This window comes from Ischnura elegans, assembly GCF_921293095.1.
Source record: "Ischnura elegans chromosome 13 unlocalized genomic scaffold, ioIscEleg1.1 SUPER_13_unloc_1, whole genome shotgun sequence".
In the NCBI taxonomy this organism is placed as follows: Eukaryota; Metazoa; Arthropoda; class Insecta; order Odonata; family Coenagrionidae; genus Ischnura; species Ischnura elegans.
Window position 1 is genome coordinate 9,060,919 of NW_025791657.1, and position 27,841 is coordinate 9,088,759.

Here is a 27,841-nt window from a genome sequence, read left to right on the forward strand (position 1 = left end):
ACTACATACCTCGAATCTTTCCTGCCTTATCTTATATAAACATGTGAACTTTAGATATGATTTGATCGTAGCCTACGTTATATACAACGTAGGCTACGATTTGATTTACTGCAGTGGAGTCTACGAATAGGTTGACTCTTTCTTCCGATTTGACCATCTACTTAATCTGCTGTTCATACCTGAGTCAACCTTAATGATCTCTGTCAGTGTTGAGTGGATGATTGAGCCGATTTAAAGATTGAATGAAATATTGAAGTGAAGAAATGAGTCGTACCATCGGGATTTTCACGGATTCGACAGAAAGGAATTCAGAGAGTGACGTTTGCAGACTTTGTAGGAAGAATCAATATCATTATTGCAACTTATTCACTTCAAATGCAGAATACGAAATAAGTGTGAAGCATGCCCTGCATGATTTAGTCGGTTTACAAGTAAGCGCCACGTTTCATTTTTTAGATTTCTCTTTTTCGTAATGTTTGCTTTATTTCTTTTATGTCCGTATATCTCAAGATAATTATTAACGAATTGCTTGATTGCTTTCTTAGGTCGATGAGGGAGATGGCCTTCCCACTACCATTTGTTCACTTTGTTTGAAGAAACTCAAGGATTTCAGTATTTTCAAAAAGATTTGCTTAGAATCGGACACAGAACTGAGGAAAATATCACCGAGAGATAACTGCGGGGTGAGTAGTTTTCATATTTTCCCAATAGAAGACCGGTGCAATGATTAGCTTAGGAGAGTTAGAAGTGGCAATATTTGGTTAGGGTTGACGGCAGTAAGAAATATAGGAAGATTATTATTTGCGGATCCTAATAGATTTGTTCGAATCCGTGTGGCAAAAGGGCCACTACTCTGCATGTGGATGGTCCGCACTCTTGTGTAAGCTTCCATTAGCGTCAAGGAAACCTTATCCGTGCATGTAGCGAGGACCGTCCTCATCCATGAGAAATGAGCGGAAGACATTAAACCCAATGTTTAATTAAGATTAGGAGCTTCCCTTATTTGTTGAATCAGATGGAATTCATTTGTTTAATAGTGTATCTTTCTCTGCAGAGGATCAAAGGAGAGGGTGCAGCTAAAGATGAGTCAGGATCTTCTTCAGAGACAAAGGACTGTATTCGACATGTATCCGAAGAAACTTCACAGATCCCATGCTCAGTTCAAGTGACTGAAATATATATCCCTGTGCCAGAGTGTGAACCACCCTTGGACAATATGATGGTAAGTTTTATTATCATATAGGTATAGAGTTGAAAGGCCTTCAGTTGTACAAATTCCTCTGCTGAATGTCAGTCGTTGCGGTAAATACAGTTGAGAACTTCAAATCCGGAAGTCTTGGGACCAAAGGGTTTCTGGATTTCTGGTCTTCAGTTCGCAGAAAAAGTAGAACACTTCTTTATTTTTTGGGAATTTTAATGCAATATATGTCAAAACAAGACCGTTGCTTCCGCAGCATAAACTATAAGTGCTCAATACTGGATGAGAATGAGCAATAAGTACATCTTTTTCATCGTGGGCAATAGCTTTCGTTGATAGCATTCGCTGGAACACATTGCGATATATATCTACGATTTCCTTAGTCATTCAGTAAATCTGTGCAAATGCTTTAATATTTTATTAATTAATGAATTTATGTGTTCAGGCTTTTGTGCTCAATATTTTAGATTCCTACGTGTCCCCCCATCTAGGTTGTTAGGGTATGTTCATTGCTATGCTAACTTCCTATTCGTCCCAGAGCAAGGCTCAGAGAACGCTGCTACATGGTGGCAAGTTGAAACACTCAAGTTGAGTATTTTGTGGACTCAGTCAAAAAAACTGTCCGTGCAATTTTTGCAAACAATACAAAAGTGACTCTTTAGATCATGAATAGACACCTTTAGGATTACACTGTGTCGAAATTATGAAAATCTAATTTCATTTGGAAATCTTTTTAATTTTCATGATCTTGTGAATGTGAATGAAGGAGGAAAAGGCATTGGCGATAAATATCTATGATAAATAAGTGAAAGAATGGTTTAATATTGCAGTAGCTGAATGTTAATATTCTGGAGTTTGATATGTGAGTCACAAGAATCTCATGAGTATATTGGCCTGCTTGAGTGGTTTTAAGTAAAAGAGTTTTTATTATTATAGGGATTATAATTATCATCATTCAAAGTGTTATTATTATAATTAGGGATGGAAGGATCCAGGATTTTTCTTGGATTCGGATTGGATCCTTGATTTTTAGAGCTGGATTTTTCAGATCGGATATTTTCGGATCGAAATGCATTTTCAAGTTCCTGACGCTGAAATTCCCCCGATGATTGTTCAATCTCTTGGGAAGGGTCACACCCTATTCCAGTCCTATTTTGCCTTTTCTATTTTCCACGACTGTAATTCTCCGATGTAACATCTGCGAGGGCTTTCAATGAAAATGTTTCATGATTAGGACAAGAATCCCATGGATGGCGCATTCAAAGATAGAATCAGAACTCTTTCCACCCTTATTGGGGGTTGTTGCATTCACTGAAGCTATTATTTAAAATTTTGGATCCAGATCATATGTCTTCTGTGACTTTGGATCCGATGTATCCGATCCGACCATCCCTAATTATTATTGGATATATGCTATTGTTATTATTTTGTGTTTAATGGGTGACATCCATTTTTCTCTTCAAGTTTAATATGAAAGGGGAACACAAAGACGGACTTGGTGGAGGGAATTATTCCGTGATGTACACACCTAATACAGCTGAAAACTCGGATAATGCCCCAGACCCATTGGCCACTGATGATTTGGTAAGTGCTCTCTTGCCTATTTTAGCACAGTTATGCTAATATACAAATTCATTCTGTTGTGGAATATTCCCAATACCTTTCAGCAGGCACTCAAAACATTTTCCCTGATTAAACATGAACATTATATATTTCATGAGATTTTCGAGAGGTACAAATCAATTTCCCGCTTCATGCCCCCAAATTGTACCCTCTTTGTCGAAATTCGTGTCTCATTTGTTATTTAATCAAGCATGTAGATGGCACTTGTCTCAAATTTGTGAACCTTGCGGAGATGTCTACTCATTTGTATTCAAAGTTGGAAACATCAAATTGAAATTGTGACAGATCATGTGAGTAATTTATGGATCTTAAGAAAAGTTGAAAGCCTCTAATGAGATGTATAGAATCGGTGAAATGGAATGTAAAACAGAGGATTAATATGAGTGATGGGCAGTTTCCTTCATCAAAGAAAATGTAAGGCATGATTGCGATTCGTTACCCACCATCAGTGTATTCATGATATACAAATTATTTGGTTTTAGAAATCGCAGTTCTGACAAATGGCTATGGTTAATTTAACTGCATTTGAAAAAGGCCAGATTGGCACCCATGCGATGCCACTCCACGTGACGTCAGAGGGACCTAGTTTCTATCCAAGTAGTCAGGAGTTTAAATCGTCTGAGATTACCAATGCATGTATGAGGCACAGAGCTCAGGGACACATGTCTTAATAATCACTTATTAAAACTGGCTATGATCAAAAAGTTTCCTTTGTTTTATAAGGTATTAATTGTCCTTATATAAGGCAAGCACTAACTGCTAGAAGGATACTCTACTACCTGCTAGCATCCTGCGTCGTAAAGCCTCGCCCCAAGGTCACCACACACAGCGACAGCGGGAACCAGAATGATGTCACATGGGGTTTTCCGTGAAATGCGTACTCCAGGAGTAATAATCTTTAGATATAGGCGATTAAAAAGTAATAGGAAACCACCCTATTGCTGATAGTAGAGGTGAGTGGTGAGCTACGATATATCAATCCTCGGACGACTGGCTATTAATTAATAATCTTGATAATTGCAAAATGATATTTGGAGGAGGCAACGTACAGCTTAGGTCATTTGTGCTATGTGGGAACGATAGGTAAGGAAGGATGGAGAGAAACCCAGCATCGGCATTAGCCTGCTCTTAACGAAAGGCACCAAGGGGACCATGGCTTAACGTCTCATCCAACGGAGGGAATGTTGAGCTTGTAGCACTATTCACTTTCTATTTTTCAGCTTGGAGTTACCTCAGGGTATAGAAACACTTAATTATGAAATAACATTCACAAAATCACTTTTACACTTTTGTATTCAAAACATCATAAATATAGACTAATTGTGCATTATAACAAGTAGAATGCATAACTTCCCTTTCTATTCTAATGGGATTTTGCCTCTTCTCCTTTTCCTTGTGTATTTATAATGATGATTTGAGTTCCACTTATGGAGTTTGAGTTATTCAATTAAATGAGAAGGAATAATAACTTCATTGGCCAAATATTTTTGGTTAAGTTATTGTTTTCTACAGAGGCGCCAGAATTGTTCACGAGGGATTATTTAATTTCTACTGAAATCCTGTAATTCAAGTTCTGTGCATGATCAATTTTGTTTCTTTTAACCAGTGGTGTACTTATGAATATGCTTTGGAATGGATGAAGGGGTCTGGGGTGTGAACCCCCCTAGGCAATGGGGGGTCCCGGGAAATTTTTGAAAATGCCTGTGAATACATTTTACATGATTTAGGCACTTAAAATTTAACTTTAAGCAGATGCAGTTATTATATGTCAAAACTAGACAATAGTTTTCAATATTTTTTTTATTTCTCTGAGGCTATGGGGAGATCTATCCCCTCATCCCCCCATAGTTACACCAAAGCTTGTAACAATTGATTAAAATGTTTATCAATGACTATTTCTCTTTCCATTAGGGTGATTTTGGAACATACAGGTCCTCTCCTTTTAAAGAAGATCAGATCAGTGATAATGAAGGTGGATGTGTACTCAATGATTTAACTGATGGCACCTCAAGCAAACTGGCAAATGAAGCATCTTCTGATCAGGTAATACTATTTATGAGCTATATATTGTAAGTTGAACTTGAACTGCATCTGAACTTTATTGCCATCATAAGTCAGCAATCCTAAAATTGGTTTTATATAGCCCTCCATTGCTCTTTGCTATCTGCATTTCTTTCCATTTATACAGTCTTCTTCTCTTGTACACCCTTCATAATCTGATGCATGGAACACATTCAGAAGCATTACTTTCCCCTCTTACAGCACACGTGTCCTTTTCTTTTTGGGTTTTTCTTTTTCAGGTCATCTCTGTCTCTCTGACTACCCCTTTTATCTTTAATATTCTTCAGGAGCAACACATTTTGAAAGCCTCCTCTCTTTACTTTTCTGTAGCTGTCAATTTTGAAGCCTTGCTGTTGTTTATAAATATGCTCCGTATGTAGTGTGTGGTGCATCGTACCCTTACTTCTGGATTTGTATTCTCAGCTGTGATTATATTCTTCTTTTTTGTAGAATGCTTTCTGTGTCCATGCTATTCTACTGACCGTTCCTTTCTCCCTTCAGGCATCACTAAAAGCTAATCTCAATGTCGCACGATTTGTCTCATTGTAAGGATATGAGACCTTGAAAGAGACAAAGAGTGTTGAAACTGTGGTCGATAGTGGAGCTGTATATTTAAATGTGTTAATTATCATTTGTTACTTATATTTTATCACAGATGTTTTGCATTCCCACTATGTTGATATCATGCATTCGAAAGCACTGTTGATACCTTTTGAGCAAATAAATTGTGAAGGATTCAGTTATTTCCAGTCAAACTGATGGTGTTTTACTGAAACAGACATTATAGAACTTGTATTTACTTCATCTCTAGGATGCACCATTCATTGACTGTGCATCTAAAGTAATACAAATCTTCACATTTCCCCATTGAAGTTATTTAACTTTTGTCTGATAAGGAGTTAATCTACGGATTTCTCTTTTTCGTTGACTCAGAATGTCCTACCGTTATATCTCAACTGCCCTAGTTATTTTACTAACCAAAGCGTTTGATGTTATTAAACTGAATTATAACCCGAAATAAACGAAAGTTCTCCGTTTTAGACCATTTTTACATTTCATAAATCTGTTTCATTACCTATGGGCTCTGGAATCCCCTGCATAGCGTTACCCACTCACAAGTTTTTATTATGAGTGAGGTTATATCTGGAGTTTTACAACTCCGGAAACTAATGCTCAGAGAATCATCGCATGGCTTTTGCTAGGTAATGTAAATAAGAGGTATTAGGTATATTGTAAAGTGGTAAATTCAAAAAACCTAATTTTAAATGATTAAAATTCCTAACTTTTGGTTCAGCTAACAGCATCCAGATTCTAGAACTCTCTACCGTTAAGTATAAAAACAACTTGTTCACTTCAATCATTTAAAGAAAGGCTTTACTCCCATTTGAAATCCGGGGCTAACTTTAGTTTTTATCTTCATTTTACGATGCTATCAAAACTTTCTATAAATTAATTTACACAAATGTGTGATCATAATTATCTTTGTTAGAACTTATATTTTTTGATATTTGATATTGAATATGTCACCGTTTTTGTCTGAAAGTTTACAGCTTGTTAAGCCTTGCATGTGATCCTAAATAATCATGAAAGATGAACAATGACTTTGTATCGCTGCTGTTATATTTTTGTCAAAATGCTATTTATTTGGTTAATATTTAGTTGGAGCATGATATGCATCTTGTGTTTATTAGCTGTCACAGGTTCTACCTGAAGCATAATAAAAGTATTCATTCATTTATGGATGTCCTTGAGGCTGCTTGCTAGGTAGTATGAAGAATGCATCCATAAAAGTCAAGCTTTAATTTTATTCCTGTGAAAAATTCTCAAAAGTATTTATTTATTTCTGTATTTCAATAAATAACACATTCAATATGGGCCTGATTTTCATTCAAGTCATCAAATCAGCCATTTAAATAAGAAAGAAAAATAGAGGGAGGTTTCCGCTCCATAACTTCCGTCAAATACTGCTTTATACAAACGCCACACATTCTTCGAAAGAGGAAAGCTTGCTAAAGGCCATACACGCAAACGGAAGATGCAAGTGGATATTAGTCATGTATGGAGGCGGAGAAAGGGCTCCCGGCCCGACTGGCAGTGCACATCAATTGACGTTCCTCGTATCTCAGCTTGGATGGGACCACGTCAATTGACGTGCTCCGCAGTGAATATGTTAATGATGATGCTTGCAGATTCTCTTGCAGGTCCAGCCCTCTACTGCTTCCCATGGTAAGGAGATGGAGGTCGAGAGCTCAGGAGCCATGGTGACAGACCTCAAGTGGAACCTGATTGGTGCCAAGAAGGAACCATCTCCCAAGGAGAATACCGAGGTATGTATGTAATTCCTGTAATCCAATGAAATTAATAGATGAAGGATAGACTTGGTGTTAAATCTCAATATGTTTTCATTATCATACATGATCGAAAATTGTTCTTTCTACACAGCATTTTAGCCACCCACTCGATTCAAAGGTACTATAGTGGATTTCGGGTAATTGGGACATATCAGTACTTGTGCACTTTGCCCCAACTAAGCGAACTATCCTGTGTATGGGATAAAAAATGTTGAAATGATGGAAAGAAGACTAAAGAATGTTTATAATAATAGGAAAATCCAGGGGGGGCACGGGGGCACGTTCCCCCCCCAGAACCTTAAAAAATATGGAAGACTTTAATAAAGTCTATTATCATTGCGTTCATTTTGTATTACAGGGTATCCTTGTGCCCTCCCCAGAACAAAATCCTGGATACGGCCTTGCTTTCCCCCCCCCCCCAAAAAGAAATCCTGGATTGGCCCCTGTTTATAATGCAACTCAAGTTTATGAAACAATTAATTTGATAAATAAATAAGCGAGTTTAGTTAATTTATTATCATGTTTAAGAATTACAACAATTTAGCTAAAAATATATTTTTCACATCCTCGGGCGATACTGAATGAGTGTCATTTACTAAGTCCTATTAAAGAAAAGTTCTATCCTCTTGCGGAGAGTATAACAACAAGAGCTTTCAAAACAGGGCAAGAATAGGAACATTTGTGAAATATAAGAGTAAATCAAAGGAGGAAAATATAAAAAAATAGAATTTTGAAAACAAAATATTTTAATTTAGTTGCTAGTATAGTCTACGTTGCCGACTCTTGGCCCAATAAAGCGACATGCAGTGCCAATTAAGCGGAGAATACTCTGGGATAATCCTCTTCTGGGTTCTATTCTGCAAGATCTGCCCCAATAAAGAGGCTGCCACAAGTAACCGGTGGACCCATTAAAACGAAATCTTCTGTAATAAGTGAAGTAAGTGTTCTTATCTCAAAATAAGCTACACAACATGAAGTGAAAAAGTTTAAAAATAAGATGATGAAAGTGAAAAGCATTTTATTTGCTTTAATTTGAGTTATGTATTATTGTATTTTGTTAATAATTGTTTAAAATTTGTAGTGAAATATCAACTTCAATTATTTATTGAGTTATTTACCTAATTGTTTTAAAAATGTAAAAGGATGCTTCAGCCCATTCAGGTTAGGTTAGGTATCAGTAAAATAATTTACAAAAAGTGATGTTTTTTTGTCCATAGAAACATGGTAAAAGATGTAAAATCATGATTCAGCACAAGAAAAGTGAAAAGTCATTGTGGATTTTGTCACCTGGGTATTTTGTCATCAGGCGTTTTGTCAGCAGGGGATTTTGTCTCCAGGCCTTATATCAATGGGGGTTCTGCGCCGGGCCTTATGTTCGTAACCCAAGAGAAAGAGAAGGAAGGCTTTTTCCCCCTTCTGTTTGCCTTTTTTTGAATCCGTATAAGTCCCTCAAAGGGTATCAACCACTGAAGTCCTTTTGCTTGTTTCATCAGCTCCTAGGTTAGTAGATGATAAAAATTCCTGCTAACCAGATTTTATGTTCTATATATTGAGGACCATTTTCATCAAGCGGATTTCTTGAGTATATATAGTCCACACCATACTATTGGAGACAAACTCTGAAACTGTTGATTGCATTTTCTTACTAAGCATATCATCGCTTAGATATTCTATTGAATACTATTTTAATGGAATTTTCCAACCGGATTTTGACAGTAACAGAAAAATCAAAGTTATATTTGAAAAATTGAAACATTAATACAATGTGGCCCAAATATTTTTCTTTAGGCTAACCAAGTTTCAAAATTTTAATGCAAATTCTTATAGGCTTTCATCACATCCATTGATTGCACTCAAGGCAAATACATAGTTTGTAATCCTACTTACCATAAAATATTACAAGATTTGGTGCCATGAGAGGAAAACTGTTGTCGTCCTACTCGAATTTTCTCATAGAATCAGATGTTGTCATTGTGGTAATCGCAAAACCTTATTTTTTTTTTATAATAATAATAATAATAATAATATATAATTTATTCCATTTACAATCAAATATTACATTTTAGAACATACTTAAATATTTTGGAATATATAGGTACCCCTTTTAGTAGTTTTGGGGCTACCATCATAAACTTTTTACATAGGTCTGGTGCTAGCACACATGAGAAGTAAAATTTCTTTGTATTCAGTTATTTGTTCTATTGCCGATTGCATTCATTATTACAAAACGTATTTCAAATATTTGGACAAGGATAACTATTTTTCTTATTTTTCTTATATAAACGCATAATTACATACATAGAATATACAATATACCTTTTATTGTAAACTTTTTAACCCACCTTTCTTAGTAAAAACTCTACTTCCTCACACATCATAAGCCATTTTTTAACGGCGGATTTAAATCCCCATCTTTTTTCCGAGTTTGCTACATTACTCGGCAACATGCTAAACAATTTAGGCCCTAAGTAATTGTATGACTGTCGATAAATTTCGGTCGTCGGCCTAGGTATATGGAAGTTTCTCCAAGCTCTAATGTCATAGTTTTGTGGTCGGGCCTTTTCACCACTACGGTTATAGAATATTCTAAGGACTTTATAAATGAATAAATGCCTTAGTGGGAGGACATCTAATTTTTTGAATAGAGGAAATGAGTGGCTTTTCCTATACGATCGTGTTATAACCCTGATAACCCTTTTTTGCGCCACTATCAATGGTTTAATGTTGATAAAATATGCTCCACCCCAGCAGGCTATTCCGTATTGCAATCTTGAATTAACGAGAGCATAATATACCATTTTTAACACTGATTCAGGGCATATGTATCTGAGGAAGTAGAATTTTCTTACAATAGTAATCATTTCTGATTTTAATTTATTTATGTGAGACTTCCATTTACAATTTTGGTCAAAATATATACCTAAATATTTTATGTGACTAACCTGTTCGATCAAAATACATTTATCACAGGAAGTAACATTATCTTTTATACAATTTGCACATTGATAGTATAGTTTACTTTTGTTTGAGGTAGATTTACTAATGCTAAACATAATATATTTCGTTTTTTCACTTAACAACATATAATTAGCCGAAAACCACATATTGAGTGTTAATAGATCACTTTGTATGTGTTCATATAGATCATCAACACTATTAACAGAGTAACTTAGTGCAGTGTCATCTGCGAATGACGTTAATTGACCTTTAAACCTGCCAGCACATAAATTGTTTACATATATTAAAAACAGTATGGGTCCCAACACAGAACCCTGTGGGACACCACAGGTGAGTCGAATCTTTTCACTGTAGCAATTTTTGAGACGCACACATTGATCTCGATCACAAAGATAACTTTGAAACCAATCATATGCGGTTCCACGTATACCCGCTTCCCATAATCGATTCATTAGTATGTTATGATTAATGGAGTCAAAAGCTTTGGTAATGTCTACAAATAAGCCAGCAACTCTACAGTTCTTATTCAGTCCGTCGTTCAGCTCTGAACAGAATTTTAATAATGCATCCTCTGTACTCTTACCACTCATAAATCCAAATTGGTTTTTATTGAAAAAACTATGCTGATTTAGAAATTTAAGAAGTCTGACTTTCACAACTTTTTCTATTATTTTAGCAAATACAGATAATAGGGATATTGGTCTGTAATTATTTACGTTCATTTTATCACCTTTTTTAAAAATTGGTATCACTATTGCAGTTTTTAATTGTTTAGGAAATATTCCAGTATGCATACTTAGATTAGCAATATGGGCAAGGACCTCCGAAATATTTGCATTTACTTCTTTTATAACTTGTGTGGAAATATTATCAACACCTTTAGATTTTTTAGACTTTAATTCCTTAATAATGCTGCTAATTTCTTTCGCATCAGTAGGAACAAAAAACAGTGAGTCAATTGAATTGGAGGTTGGGAATATTTCTTTGTATTTATTCGTATTACTTTCAAAATAATTGTTCTGGGTCAATTCTTGAATTACTTTACCATAATGTGAACTAAATTCGTTTACAATGTCCTGGCACTTAGTGACAACGATACCATTACTAGTTCTAATTTTTACACAATTCTCATTTCCTTGCTTTCCTCCCGTGAGTGAATCTAAAATGCGCCATTGAGCAGCGGTATTATTGACATTACTATCAAATAGGTCCCTGTAATACTTTTCTTTGCGCTTTTTAATATCATATTCTAATCTTTGCGTGTACCATACGTAGTACCTATTTAGCTTTTCATTTTCAGGGTGTTTCCTCATTTTTTTATACAGAAAATTTCGCCTCGAAATTCTCCCGCACAAAGCGTAAGTCATCCATGGCCTCTTCATTCCTCCCGATCTGTTACTGTCTGACACGTATTCAGCTTTTTCAATGCAGCATTTCAGTTTATTTATAAATATTTCATAGGCTTCATTGACATTTTGTTGTGAATAAACATCATTCCAGTCACATCTTAGCAAACTATTATTTAGATGGTTAAAGTTTATCCGGCAATGGCTTCGATAAACTCGTTCGTATATATTAATGGGTACATTAATATTTAAAGAACATGATACAGCATGATGGTCTGTTAAACCCCAATCGTCCGCTCTTCCCTCATACTTATAGTTATCTCTACTTCTGCAAAAAATGTGATCTATACATGTACTACCCGTTTTGCTAATTCTAGTTGGTACTCGAATAAGCTGGTCCAGTCCATGACTAGCCATAAGGGTTTGATATTCAAAGGAAATATCGTTGGGTTGTAATATACATAAATTAATATCACCAATTACAATTAAATTCCTCTCACTAGAGATGGTTAATACATTCTCCAATTCACTCAAAAAATGTTCAACAGGATTAAAATTAAGTCTATATACACCAATAATGCTTATCCAAGAAGAATCATTTATCCCTACTGATATTTTAACCAATTCAGCAGTTTTTAATTCACCCAGATCAATAGAAGAACACTCATAAGTATCTGCTACATATGCAATAACTCCTCCAGCCCTATAGTTATTATTACACACATCAAAACTCCGATAGCCAGTTATTTGATACATAGATACTTCAGTGTCATTGACCCAAATTTCTGTCAAAACAATTACAGCGGGTTTTATATCGAGACTAATTAGTTGAAATACAAATTTATCAAAATTAGCTCTTAGACTTCTTATATTTTGATGCAAGACAAGGAACCTGCCACCATTAAATCCATTATCATTAACAGTACTCTGCATTTTGTTAGTAAAGATAGGTTGAAGACATACATAACTCACTCACAGAATGCTTACAGTTTCTCCAGGTCATCAGAGGATTTCAGAGTGATTACTTGATCATTCTCCTTCTTCCTCATGAGTATTGTCCCATGCCTTAGCCATAAATATTTGTATCCCTTTTCTTTCTTCGCAAGACGCGCAGCAGCGAAGAGTCTCCTCCGACCTGGACTCAGGCTCTCGTTTATGTACACCGGAGTATCGGTCGCCAAGCCCAGGTGCCGTGTGGAGAAGGTCCTTTTCACTCGCCTCTTTTGAAGAATTTCTTCTTTTGTATACCTACGGACGAATTTGACTATGATACCTCTCGTTCCGCCTTCGTGTCCCTTCTTTCCCAATCGGTGGCATGTGTTCACCATATCGTCGGTTATTTTAACACCAAGGGCGTCCCCCACACTTTTCACGATTTCTAAGGTATTTTCATTTGGTTGCTGGGGAATGCCGTGTATTTCAAGGTCATTAACGTGAGAATATTGCTCTTGGTCGTCTAACCTCTTTTCTAATTCACTCACTCGAGATTTTAAGCCAACATTTTCTTGCCTAAGTAAGTCTATTGTCGCTAAATATTCAGCAATCTGCGTTGAGTTTTCTTGAAGCACTTTAGTATTTTCATCTAATGTATTGTGCACAAACTCAATAGCCTTGTTCAAGTCCAATTCCATGCGTTTCCTGTCCTCTTTAGCTTCTTCTAGAAGGTTTATAATATGAGAGATACTAGCAGTGTCCGTATCCGCCAGTGGAACTACTGACATGCTCTTACGTTTTTCCGCAGCACAGGTAGGACAACGCCAACTTTGCTTTTCAGCGCCAATATACTCGATATCCTCTTTGGACAAGTGAACACAAGTAGCGTGACACTGAGTTTGACATTCACTGCAGGTAATCCTTAGCTGGCGCTTAAGAACATTCACATTACATACACTGCAATTAGCCATTTTAAACTGCGGTTTCCACTTAATATTAGTAACTCGAGCTTCTAAATTGAGTAGGAAGTTATCCTCGTAATTGAATGCACTTATACTCTGGACGCAACCACTAACGCACCTGCCTGTCTCGAGCGAAGCACCAGCCCACGTCTGTCTCGCGTGGAAGCTCAACCATGACTCACTGCATTTATGTTCTCTGCAAAAGCACGCTGTCTCAAACCTAGAATTTCTAAAATAGGCTACTGTGTTTCTATTGTAGATTCCAGCCTTGAGGAATCGCACTTTCAAAGTAAATATATAATTTGATAAAAAGCAAGCTTTTGATTTTAGTACAATGATAACATCTGATTAGTTATCAAAGTTAAACTTGAGCCTACTAGATATGTATCTGCATAGTAATCACATTTAAGAAATTCACTTGAAAAAAACAGATTCACTATTATATGATTAGTATAAACTCTGTGAAATACGAATTTTAATAATAAACAATCTGCTTATCCGATTAGCCGTTGATACCCTTTGGAGGAATCTGGAAAAATTCCACAAAATCCAAAAAATACACTGCACTGTCAGATGATCATAGATTTACTACTCAATTTCGATAACTACTACTGTATTTGGGTGACAGTACATCAACATTGTTCATGATAATACACATAGCACTGGTAATATGTTGCCAGTAGACATCTTGTATTGATGGTACTCGATTTCTGGCTAAATCGATCGAAGTCAGTTGGTTGATAGTTGTAAGTCATGGGTGTTAGTTCCAAAATGGCCTTCAGGAATAGGAAAACTCAAGACTGATGACTTGAACTGCTGGTGGAAATACTCATCTCCAGCACCTTTAAGAAGTCATAAATTGATATAATTTATATTATTTATGATCTATTTTACATCATGTCCATCGGATAGCATTCTAGAGCCTCCAAATGGATGTCTTTGTAGTGACCCTCATTGGATGTTATCTGAAAGGCATCCAAAGGATGTCCATAAGAGACTTCTGGATTCAAATGGGAGTCCATCGAACATCTTGCAGTGGCTGGGTTATGACCTTGGTTTCAACTGAGGTTTCATAGACTATTAATCAAGAGTATTTATTTAATAAGTCCAGTTTTTACTTGGACAAAAAAGACGACATTTTGTTGTGTTTGTACAGATTTTTACTTTGTTGAGAGTGATGTTTTTTTTTCAAAAATATTGCCTCGTTTCAAAATTATGCCTTTACTTTTTCTGTCAAGAGAATAATGACTTTTAATTTGTTGGTAACATATTACGAGTTCCTTTCCCTTCCTTGTGCCTCGCTGAACTTCCTACTGCAAATTGAAATACATATTATTATAATTATAATTGTAATTCAGAGATGAAACTATCACCTATATAACCTTAGTTATGATAGCGTAGCGTACGAAAAGACATCACTGGTAGAGTTATCTAACAAATATAATATAACAATACAGACGTAATATTATTCAATGACCATTTCCTGGTTGAGAGTAGTGGGAAAATCTTGAACTCTCTGTGTGTTGGAAAAAATTTATTTTCTTGAGAAAATATTTCGAGGGAACTCCAAGAATTTGATGCAATACATTTTATAAATTAGTGTTAAGTCTTTCATAAAAAGTTATTAATTTCTTATTTTCAGCCTGTATTTATGGAGGATGGGGAGGCAATTGAGGGAATCACTATGGCCCATGAGTCTACACCAGAAGCATTGGGTGAGTGCTCAAAAGGGAAATAAATACATGGAGCAATAGGGTGGTTTCCTATTATTTTTTTATTTCCTTAATCGAAAGATTATTACTCCTGGAGTATGCATATGTAGATTCTCATATCACGGTATCTATTTTATTGCAATTAAATGAAAAGTGGAATTTTTCAAGCACGCGAAAATGCGACGGCTAAGAATGAATGCCGGGAAAAGCCCGTGTGATGTCATTCTGGTTCCTGCTGCTGCAAAGTGAGGTGACCTAAGGGCGAGGCTTAGAGCGCTGCTAGGCGCAGGCTGCCTATGCAGGCTGCTAGCAGGTAGAGCTTGGCTTAATTATGGATTAATAATACCTTATCAAACGAAGTAAACTTTCTAACAATAGCCAGTTTTAATAGGTGGTTATTAAGACATGTTACTCTGAGCTCTGTGCCTCATGCCTGCAAGGGTAATCTCAGATGATGTAAAACTCATATCTACTCGTATGGCAACTAGGTCCCTGTGACGTCTCGTGGAGTGGCATCGCATGGGCGCCAATCTGCCCTTTTTCATATGCGGTTAAAATTGACCATTGCCATTTGCATAAACTGGTATTTCTAAAACCAAATCATTTGTATATTATAAACACACTAATGGTGGGTAACGAATCGCAATCAATGCGTTTCTTTTTCTTTAATGAAGGAAACTACCCTATTGTCGTAAATGATTGAGGAGGATGAAGCTAATGAAATAGAAATCCATCCATGCTTTCTTTTTTTAGTTTGCTTGCCAATTGAAATGGGGAGAGAAGTTATCTTTTCAATGATTTTGTAATTATGTGGTTTTTTATAATGATTTTCCCAAGCAAAATATTTTTCTACTGATTTTTTTAGTATTTAACCTTTTCCCTACTAAATACAAAAATATGCATCTGGACATTTCTTGACCGGGGAGACGAAAAGCCACAAATTTTGGTCGAAGATTTTCCTACCCAGGTGAACGAATGCTGAATATATAAATTTCCTAGCTCTTCCCCATTTATGATGGTCGTGGGTCTGCGATGTCTTTGCTTCGGGACCCAACACAGCATGGCTTAGGCTTTACCCTCGAAATCCAGGAGCAGGTTCCTGGACCTCTCGTCTTATATCACCCCTCTTAGTGGTAAGGGACTGCAGTCATGCAATTGTTCGTCCAGTCATGTGGCAAAATAAATATTTGTTCCTTTCTCAAAAAATATAAACTAAGAATTGAATTATTTGCCTTTTGAGCAGCATTCACATTTTTTAAATGAAATTATATGGAAAATATTAACATACATCACGATTTTGGTATAAACATCAGCATGGAAATTGTTGCTGCATTAAAATTGTTGGTAGAGCTTTGTTCAAAATTCGATAATTCTCAGAATAAAACAAGAAATTCAATTGAAAGTCTGCAATTTACGTTCGAGCAACAGTTGTCCATGTAGCTAATTAATATAAATAGAGCATGATTGACTGCAAACCAATGCCGCTGGTAGGGTTATAAATTCCAAAAGAAGGGAGCCCAGCTACCCTCTGGAGTCTGAGATATTGCCTAGTCCCCGCTAGGAAGGGTCGAAAAAGGTTAGAGCTGAGAGTGTGTGATTATCTGTGACACCCTTCGTAACAAAGGTCCAGCAAAAGTGCTCCGTACGGAGGGGACGGAAGAGTCTTTTTGAGACTCAGTACAGCAGTCATGCTGAGGGGGGAACTCCACCGTCTTGAAGGGGTTAACTACTTGGATCAGTGGCTAGGGAAATTTTCTTTATGGCTTATTGAAATGATGCTTTTTTGCAGTGAAGATTGTTACTAAGATTTGTACGTCTTAATTGAGCTAAGGTTTTTACCATTAGGACTGGTTTATTGAAAAAAATAGCATAAATAACCAGGATTGAGCACTTGGCTGAGAATCGAGTTTCCAAATGTAAAATACAGCGCTCATAAAAAAGGTTAACATAGAACCTGGTCAAATAAGTGCAAAAATTCGCTTCACATTTGGTCCAATTTAAATTATTTGGAAAATTAGGTAGAATTGTAAAACAAGCGCAATCATATTCACTTTTTACCAGGGGTTGGCTATTGCGTTTTGTTAGGTTTAACAAATAAAAAGATTGTTTCTTTCATCGAAGAAAACGAAAGGTATTGATTGGGATTTATTAGTTTTTTTTATGTAAGCAATATATGAGTCAACACAAAAGGAACCCGAAAAACAATCGCCTTTCAACTCACCGCGGAAGCGTCCTAATTAATTTTAAGGTCTCCTATTTTTTTCATCCTGAATAATCAGTTTATTTTCAACTTTGTCTCCATCATTGGAAAAGGGGAACACTTAGTTATTTTTCTAAATAGTTGCCCTGAGGATAATTACTTTTTGGCATTATTGTAACTGGCTTTTTATTTCTCGTGTTGTACTGCTCTCCCTGTATTTTTAACTGACGACTACTTCTTGCACTGGTCCGACTTTAATTTCTGTCCCCTTAGGTGTTTTTTGAGGAAGGGAAACAAAGTGGTATTCGCTTCGGCCTATGTCAGAGTGGTAAGTAGGGTGGTGTATGATATCCCAACCAAATTCATGGAATAGGGTGGTCGTTTGATATGACACATGTGAACGTGCACTGTCATGATGCAGACATACTCCTATGAGACTCATCTGGCAGAAACCGTGTCGTAACGGAGGACCTCTGACCCATTGTTCTGCACAGAGATGTAGCTACAGCCTTCATCAAGACATTTCTTTATCTCATGAAGAGTAATTCTCCGGTTATTGCATGCCATATTGTCAATTTAAGCTGCTGTTGATTCCCCACCCTGACTGCTCTGCTCACCATGGACGTTTTTCCATCCAACGGGAAACTCCTGTCCGCATTTCATCACATTTTTGATGTCTATACACTTCTCACCGTACACTACCATTAACTAGGGATTAACTGGGTGCCATATCGCACCCAGTGCAGTGCTGAGCCAATACTCCTGCAATGCATTTAATATGTGAATTTTAGAGTACATTTCGGTGAACATACTTAGTAGGTTTCCTCAATTATTCAGTAAGTTTGAATTGTTTTCATTGTATTGAGCTCATATGTATCATATTTTTTAAAGTGAAATATGTATGAATTTAAAAAAACTTTGGGTGCTGATGGGTTAAGCCGTGGGTCTAGGTTCATCGTACACCGTACACTTCCATTAACTAGGGATGAATGTCAATCGGGAAAATCTTTCATCGAGTGACTGAGCATAGTTTGCACTTGGTGGAGTCACGGTTGAGCCACAGGTTAGGCCGTGGGTCTAGGCTCGTCGTAAGGTGTCGGATTTCTGGGCACCAGTATGGGATGCAGCATAAAGGGGAAAAATAATTCTGCCCGTACTCGGAGTGGTGACAACTCCCCTGTTGGAGGGAGTAATTCCCTCAGAAAGTTGGGAGGATTGTGCTAGTGTCGAAACCACTCCCTTTTCATCACCAGGAATATGGGAGGGGACATGGTATAACAAATAAGGGATAGACTTATCCTCAACTAACTACACTCCTGGCACTAGCCTCGACAAAAAGAAAAAAAACACTCCCAGTAAAAATAGCTGATTGCCTACGGTAATCCTTGCGCTCACGTCTTCTCGGAATGACTCCCTGTGCCATTTCTCTCTCTGCCGCTCGGGATATACGTTCTGTCCACCGCCTGCTGTACCCTCCGCGTTCGGGGGTAGAATCCTATGAAGATAACAAAAAACTGTGAGTGCAGTAGCGTAAGGACAGGCAGCTGTCGCAGTGGGTGAGCTAAGTGGGAGCCCCATCCTTAAGTACAGCTATGTAGCTACTGAACGGGCTATGACCACATGGGCGATTCTAAACTTTGGTGTAGGACTGCAACTGCTGCGCGATGAGTATCCGTGATCAAGGATCGCGGAGATGCTTGGAAAACAGGAACACAGAGCTTCCGCGAATGCAGTTGGCGCGTGACCGCTTCCGTTTTACGAAGGGAATTCTAACGGAGATAATAAAACTGGTTTATCCTAGCATTAATGCCGTAATTCCGATGATTTTGCGTCCGATTTAAAATAAAATGATCGTGGAAAAAATTGAGCGAGTGTGAAAAATCATGCACGGATAATCTTCAACCCCGATAAACCGTAGCCGGATAATCAGGAGTCTGCTGTACCTCCTTCATCGCAACATCTGCCCTGATATCTATGTTGGCGAATGCACCACCATCTAAACCCTAGCATAAATACCCGCACTTGTGGTCTGTCCCTTAATGACCTTTTTCCTGAATGTACAAAAGTATCAGTTATTGCCTCCCTCACCTCCACTGGCTCCGCCCTCAATCTCCACACCCTCGAACATTGCGTGCACTTGGTATCTTTAAGCCAATAGCTTCCCTGGTTTGAACATCTCATCCCTCTTTCCCTTGTCCAACACATTCCTTTCCTTCTCCCCATTTACACTCAGGTTGAGATTGAGTCCGAGCCTGTGAAAGCTCCGAGTTTTTTCCCTTGTGAGTCTTTCTTTTTGCGTGCGTTTTTTTTCATGATAGTGACTCGCTTTTTAACCTATCAATTGACTATTTTCCAATTCGGCTAAGAGGACATTTCACTCACGTTAAAACGCTACAGACGAGCGACACACACACTGCAAATGCTCATGCATCAACCAAGCTAGGTGAACAGGAACCATGAAGAAGGGTACTCTCAGCAAACGGTGCTACAGGAAACCACTGCTCCTGCATTGTAGGAGTGAGGCTCTTTGTTACTCACTGCAGGAAAAGGGTTCATCTTCATCGCTTGTAAAGCTAGAGCTCAAGGTCCCTTGGATGCGTGGTTTTCAAAACCAAGCCTTTCATGGAGCATTAATAATACGAATACAACCATGTTGACGCCGCTAAAAAGATGGCGAACTGGCAAAGAAAGCACTCAATGAGTCCGCGAAACACTCTTAAATAAGAGAATAACGTTATTAATAATAATGGATTGATTGTTTTACGTGAATAGTGAACATTAAAAGACATTTAAGTGAAAGTTTGGATTATCCGCTTTTTTCATTATCCGTTCCGTATCTCCCCATAGCCCTGATAATCAGAAGTGTATTGTAAATGATGTGGTCCCTGCAGAGGAGGCAAAAAAAGGCGGTCACTTGCCGAGGTACCCATTATGGTAACATTAACGTGTTGTGCAATGTTCCCTTGTCAAAGTAGAAAAAGCTCTGCCATTAAATTGGTAAAAACAAAAAATGTTTAATTTTCAGTTTTTACCAACTTCAAGCTGTTGCAGTTTTGCCAATTCTTAAAAAAAAATTCTCATTTAATGTTTATTCTGTTATCCAGGTCTGAGATGAATCCAAACAACGAAATATCATTTAAAATAGTGCAGCCGTTTTCATGTTATAAATTATGTAACTAATGCAATGTTAGACTTTCTTTGATCCGTATTGGCATTTATTTATTTATGGATCAAATATAATGTATATGTATACTTAACCTCAGGAATTCTGGCTTCATTCTATGATAGCTCCATTGTCCTCGTCCTTTCTCTGTTTTGTGCTCCTATCCCTTTCTTTCTCTCCCGCCTGGTTTTTTCAAGTTCCTGGGTTCAAAGCCAAGACAGCATAATTTTTTACCCCATGGTTTGTGGCTTTTTCCTTCCACTAAATCATTTTATTGTTAGGAATAGGAGTCTTAGATTTCATGTTCGACTGTGGTAGTTTCCCAGCCAGCACATTATTAGTCATTGAGATAAGGTGAGAGGAAGAAATTAGGAAGGCGCTTATCAAGTAAGCTTATTATGGGTCTCTTACAGCCAGTCCGACAAACATCCAGAGTAATGACAAAATGGATGCCAAACTTTCAGCACTTCCTAATGTGTTGTTTAAATTCCATCGTTTTTGAAATTTTCCATTCTTGGCACTTCTTTAATATGATTAAAACAACATCATACTGCCATAATTTGAAAATCATTCACATGTATGAACTGATAGCGAAACGACGGTCATAAGAAAAACAGAAAATTTCACAAGAATAGCGACGTAGAGTAATATAAAAATGCCGGAAGGAATCTATAATATACATATTGTAGTCATCAGGTTAACGAGCCATAAATTAAAATTCATAAATGTAAAATTCTTTGGACCTTGAATAATTTCAGTTTTTCATGCACATACCAGACAAGTTTTTCTACATAATTGGTATTCAAAAAGGTTGATTAACCATTCTCTTTCATCAGCTGCCGTGGTGTAGTGGTTAGAGTACAGAGCAACAGATACGTAAGTCGTGCGTTTGGTTCTCCCTGATGTTATTTTTTCGGTCCGCCGCAAGGATAAACTATTTGTATTATGCTTTATATCTTCACTAGCCAGTCGCTTGCAGTTATCAATTTGTTTTCTATTTACATGAAAATCTGTTATCAGTTGTTAACCCTTTCGCGCTGGACCTTGGTTCAGGGAAATTCTTCCTCAATACGAGTCTCTTGAAAGTTATCTTTACTCCCTTGTACGAAGCGTTTTCGCGTCAACTGAAGGCAGTGGTTCCCTCCCTAACCATTTATGGACCCCACTCAGAGGGCGCCGATCCCTTTCCTCGGCCTCTGTCCCAGACCCTAGAGGGATTAAAAGCCCCTTCCTAGCACGAGTTCGCGGTCAACTGGCTAAAATGTTAAAGCAAAATATATGAAAATATTTGTTGCTCGCACCGATATTTTTACATTCAAAATGAATTTTGTGTTTTTTCTGAGCCCGGAGAAATTTTAAACGAAGTTTTAACGTTTATATAGACGGATTTCGTATATTTACTAGTTGTTCTATGACTCCGTTGATATTTAACGGTAGAATTTTGTTTGAAATTTCCATTTGGTCAGCAAAAAAATATGAATTCATTTCTAGCATTGAATTTCAAAAGTAAGCAGCAAATGTTTTTTTTTGGAAAACACACTGCAAATAACAGTAGTTGACCGCATGGAGAGGATAAGAAAGGGTCGACCTGAGCGACCGAAGATGGGACTGGGCTGGAGCTAAGGCGGATCGTGAGGGGCGACCGCGTCCGTGGGTCTATTGTGTCCCCCACGGTCACTTTTTTCGACGTGTGCCGCACAGGCGCGGCATTCGTTGGTTAGGGTAAGAACATTCAGGACACACTGGTGTGGCATTCGTTGTTTAGGGAAGAAAATTCTCGCCGCACAGGTGAGGCATGCGGCGCGAAAGGGTTAAGTCCTTATGAAGACTCGCTTAATTTCACCGGTAGCCTTTAAATTCATGTCGAGATGAGCCGCGTAGCATGTGTAGCATGCTGTTCAGCAGCCTTTAGCGTTCTAACAGAAGCGACTTCCCACACAGCAGAAATACGTCTCGGATACGTCTCTGAGACGTCACGAATATCGCATGTTACGTCTCAGAGACATTCTGAGAGCTTCAGACCCATCTCTGAGACTTCTCTGAGATGTCACTATGTCCAAAAAAATAGTCTATGAGATGTCTCATGAGACGTCTCAGATAAGTCTTTGAGATGTTTCATAAGTGTTTGTACTCTGGTATGCTTAAAAATGTAGGCAAAAAATAATTAAATGCAAATTATACAATTGTGACCTGCTTATCTCGATCATTTTTAGCGACGAATTTTTGATGGATGACCTTTTGAAAATAAGAAACCCATATTAAATGTCATGATTTTAATTATCAAAACTGCGCAGTTGCACCGAAAAATATATATGTAAGGCATTGATGGCGTTTAAATAAGTTTTTTTTTTAAATTTCCTGAACGGCTCACGATTACATCTCTGAGAAATCTCTGAGACATTTGCGATATTCGAAATCATAGTGAGACGTCTGAGAGGTTCGTTGTTATGTGGGTTACGTTGCCTGAGGATATTTGATGGCATTCCTTACCTATTCTTCCCTAACATCTCACCCTTGTCTTATATAAGCCCCTTAGCTTACGATTAGCTGCTTATCAATTTTTTTCCGTAAGAAAACCTTTAGAAACGAATAACTGTCTTACTTTGTGTTATCTGGGTTAAATGTGAAATTTTTTTCTAGGGTTCCCGGCTGCCAAAGGAATGCCCATTGGAGCAACATCAACTTCACATCTGTCTGCGGAAGGAAATGTAATGAATCATTCGATTGATGAGTGCATTGATCTCGCATCTATGGTGACACAAATTAATCCCAAGGTTGGAGCATCCCATTTTGGAATAGAAAGAAATCTGATGGATGAATACTTGGAAATATGTGGCGCTCTAGATACTGATGAGGAAACAAATAGCTCAATTCCTGATGATAGACAGTGTAATACAAAATACATTCAATCACTTAAAAGCAAGGGAGGCGGAGTCGCAATGACGGTTGTTGGGGATAGAGGTGGTTGTGATGCATCAAATACCACTCATAACCTCAGGTCAATCAGAATCAGAGGAAATGACACAAGTGGCTGTGAGACTGTCATGGGAGACAATGAAGAGATAAACAATTGCTTGATCAAAAATTCTGAGAATAGTTGCAAGTCAAACGAAAGTTCATATCATTGCTTCAACTGCAGAGATGTATTTAACAACAAAAATGACTTAATCAAACACATGAAAAATCATTTGATTGGCGATAATTTGGACGCTGAAGCAAAATCATCAATGGGAGGAGATGTGTCTTTCAAAAAGCTTCAATCAAGTGGTAGTAGTTATAGTTCCTGTGAGCCCACTACCTCCAAGACTTTACATGGGCTGCCAAGAGAAAGACTTGGGCTGAGGAAAAAAGGGGATGGGCCTCTCAAGGAAACCACTGGCAGAAAAGAGGATGAGAAAAAAATGAGGCGAGTGACAAGAAGTATTACTGTAGAAGAGGAGTCCACTTCACAGAGTTTATCCTCAATGTCATCTTGCAATAGAAACCTTTGTAATCGCGTGGGTGTGAGAAGAAGAGAGGAGTCATATTCATGCAGCGTGTGCACTTTGTCCTTTCCTCAGAAAAAGGACCTCACCAAACACAAGCGTATACACATGGCAGAGATATCTTATTCATGCAACGAGTGTCAGAAGTCTTTCGTGAATAAGAGCGACTTAGTAAGACATGTACGCATACACACGGGAGAAAGACCTTATATCTGTAATGTGTGCAGTAATTCCTTCTCTCAGAAGGATTCCTTGGTTAAACACATGCGAAGACACACGGGAGAGCGACCTTTTTCATGCAGAATCTGCAAAAAATCTTTCGCTGTGACAAGTACTCTCAAAATTCACATCCGAACTCACACGGGAGAGAAACCTTTTTCGTGCAATATCTGCAAAAAATCTTTCGCTGTGACAGGTACTCTCAAAAGTCACATCCGAACTCACACGGGAGAAAACCCTTTTTCGAGCAATATCTGTAAAAAATCTTTCCCTGTGAAGGGTGCTCTTCGAAGTCACATGAAAACTCACACGGGAGAGAAACCCTACTCATGCAATATCTGCAAACGACCTTTTGCTGCCAGTAGTAATCTCAGAAGTCACATGCGGACACATTCGGGAAAGAAGCCTATTATATGCAACGTGTGCAGCAGGTCCTTCACTGGTATTGGTTACCTGAATCGTCACGTGTGTGTAGGCTCGGGAGAGATGCCCTATACGTGTCAAGTATGCCAAAAATCTTTTACTCGTAGAAGTTATCTCAATAGTCACATGCGAAAACACACGGGAGAGAAACCTTATGCATGCAGAATCTGCGAAAAATCTTTCTCTGAGAAAGGTACTCTTAATATTCACATGCGATCACACACGGGAGAAAGGCCTTATTCGTGCTATGATTGTGAAAAGTGTTTCTCTAAAAAGACCGACTTAGTAAAACACATACGCATTCACACAGGAGAGAAGCCTTATACCTGCCATGTGTGCGGCAAGTCCTTCAAATGGAATCAAGATCGGGTTAAACACTTGCGAACACACACGGGAGAAAAACCTTATGAGTGCAGTATCTGCAAAAAATCTTTCACTGACGGAAGTAATTTCCGAATTCACATGCGGACACACACAGGGGAAAAGCCATTTAAATGTAACGTGTGCAGCAGGTTCTTCGGTCAAGCGAGTCATCTCAAAAGTCACATGAGAGTACACTCTGGAGAGAAACCATATTCGTGCCAAATCTGCAAAAAATCTTTCGCTCAGAGTTCTTATCTGTCCATTCACATGCGAGTACATACTGGAGAGAAACCTTATCAATGTGACATTTGTTGCAAGTCTTTTGCTACTAGTTCTCACCTTGGCCGTCACATGGGTGTACATAAATGAGATTAATCATTTCTATACAGGGACTGCAGCAAGTACTTTACTGTGAGGAATGGCCTTGACCACAGCAAGTGTGCACGTACTGTTGTGAAACATAATTAATTTAGTGTAAGCACAAAGTTTTTCACTGTTAGTTCTAATCTCAACCGCCACATGAGCACTCACTAGTGATAAACAATATTCGTGCTACGTAAGTTTTATGGCTTTCCCCAAATGGGCCACCTTTGTGCACTTGACATGTTTGGTCATTGGAAAGATTATTCTTATAAATATCGAAGTTGTTCTAAATCAAGCGATTGCAAATCTGTAGTGAGAAGCCCAATACCTTATTCTTACCTTCGCAATGAAGAATGAATAATGATCAAGTACCTATTGGGAAGATGGGTCATCTCCCACGATACCATGGGAATCGTACCAAGTCGTTTTTTGTATTTTGCACTCAAGACAGTGAGTGAGATCAACAATCATTTTAGTGAAGCTCTTCAAAGACTAGCAAGTGAACCCAATATTTTGATATTTGCATTGAAAGTCATTATAAGCTGTCATTTCCCTGTGGTGAGGCTCAGTCATTGTACTTCTTTCCAACTGACGTTAAAGAGGTTAGCAGAATTATTGAAGAAATGAAGCGTAAAAATGCAATGGGTCATGATAAAAACAGTATCAATATTATTAAGGTATACGATCGTATTGCACCGTTTTCTACACACAGAAACTTGAGTATGATAGTGTGAATTTCTAAAACAAACAGGTATTGCAGTGCCAATTTCCAAAATAGGTGATAAAACTTATGCTAGCAATTATATACCAATATCACTGTTCCCTGTCTTCTCAAAAGTCTTGGAAAAAATTAAAATTCAGTTTTTGGATTTCATAAACACTAATAACTACTTACCCCTGTGCAATTGGGATTGTGTGAAAGGTAAAAGTACAGAAAATGGAATTTTAAAGCTTTGTTCTGCTATCCCTGATGCACTCAACAATATCTAGAAAGTTGCAGTTTTGTAATACGTAAAAATTACGAAAGCTTGCATAGACGAGTCAGTGTTACTGAAACGATTATTGCAAGCTGGAATGAGATGAGTCGTTACTAAATGGTTCCGGAGTAACTTCAGTGGATGAACCCAGAGTGAGAAAATACGTGACTTTTATGGACAAGAAACATCATTTTCTTCTGGAGTGCCGTGGAGATTCAATTTTAAAATAACTTCCCTTGTGGATATTACGGCTTTGGTTTTTATATAGCAAGATATGAGTGACATATATTTACAAAAATAGAATGTTATGGAACAAAATTTTAATTTTATTCATATAAATTTATATCAAGCAAATGAACAAAATATGTTACATTTAAATGAAAAATAAATTATTCGAAAAATAATCCCTGGAGATCGATCTTGGTGACTGTTCTTTTTCTTATGTAAAAAAAATTTCAATACTGGAATATTCAATGCTAAATAAACTTCCTTTGTGGATAATATGGCTTTGGTTTTTATATTGCACGATATGAGTGATATATATTTACAAAAACAAATGGAATGTGATGGAACAAATTTTTAAAACCATTCACAAAAATTTTTATCAAGCAAATGAACAAAATATGTTACATTTAAGTAAAAAAAAATTATTCGAAAAAATGGAGCGTTTACTAAAGATGTCTCATGTGTGACATGAAAAAAACCTGTTCGACATGTTTAAAATTTAGCAAATTAACTTTGTGAGTTAATCTGGGATAACCATTAATGAAAATATTACCTGGAAATAATTTCTCAATAAACTGGAATTGGAAATGCGATTGATTTCAAGGAAATTCCTTATATTAAGATATTTATGTCCAAAAATAGGTTGTTTTGTAGATTGTGCTCTAGTTGAATCAAGACTGCAGTATGGCATTTCTTGCTGGGAAGGAGCCTACCTTCCTCATATTAAGCCTTGGCAGATTGCCTAATGGAACTCATAAGGGCAGTGTAAAACTGAGCTCTCGTTGCCTCTTTTCCGAAAACATAATGTTTTACGACTAAAGTTTTTTTTGCATTTAAGGTACTCATGACGTTTTATATTTTTGTGGGAAACAGAGCGAAAAAGATTGAATATGCTAGTAAACTCCGGTAAAAAATACGTCTCCATGAGGTTCGGGAACTGTTTGTATACCTAAGCCCCAAAAATGAAGCCTTCAAACATACATACACTTTCCTTGCACTGAAAGTGTTATGTTCCCACCCAGTTAAGATACATTGTAAAAACTATATGGCTTAGTTTCTTGCTAATTAAAGCATTTCCTATCCCAAGAGAATGAATATATTGAACAATTGTTAAAAAGTTGTTGTGTAATCTTGTTAATTTTAATTTGTCATTTTTTTGTATTTTCATTGCGTTAAGTCATCATTCATACAATTTACTCTGACCAACAAGAATGTACTGTAAATTGTAAATTTTATGAAATATGTACTCCTTTAGTTTGTTCTATGATAACTTGCCACA

General features: G+C 37.3%; 1 protein-coding gene across 3 annotated transcripts; it reads left to right on the forward strand.

Annotated features, from left to right (window-relative positions):
• The first annotated feature begins 104 nt into the window (after positions 1–104).
• LOC124172221 (zinc finger protein 271-like) lies at positions 105–27,841 on the forward strand. 3 transcript variants are annotated; one of them, XM_046551635.1, is made up of 8 exons: positions 105–431; positions 546–683; positions 1,055–1,222; positions 2,663–2,782; positions 4,733–4,864; positions 7,072–7,209; positions 15,075–15,147; positions 23,148–27,841. In XM_046551635.1, exons 1-8 carry the CDS (start codon positions 264–266, stop codon positions 25,364–25,366), a joined length of 3,156 nt encoding a protein of 1,051 aa, XP_046407591.1. In that variant the 5' UTR covers positions 105–263; the 3' UTR covers positions 25,367–27,841. The 3 variants fall into 3 exon arrangements, with proteins under 3 accessions (XP_046407591.1, XP_046407592.1, XP_046407593.1); XM_046551636.1 differs by having other exon boundaries at positions 7,084–7,209; XM_046551637.1 differs by lacking the exon at positions 15,075–15,147 and having other exon boundaries at positions 23,148–23,319.

Coding starts and splice junctions, on each gene's coding strand:
- LOC124172221 (XM_046551635.1), top strand. CDS start 264: ATGAGTCGTACCATCGGGATTTTCACGGATTCGACAGAAAGGAATTCA. Junction 684..1,054: donor CACCGAGAGATAACTGCGGG/GTGAGTAGTTTT, acceptor CTTTCTCTGCAG/AGGATCAAAGGAGAGGGTGC. Junction 2,783..4,732: donor CATTGGCCACTGATGATTTG/GTAAGTGCTCTC, acceptor TCTTTCCATTAG/GGTGATTTTGGAACATACAG.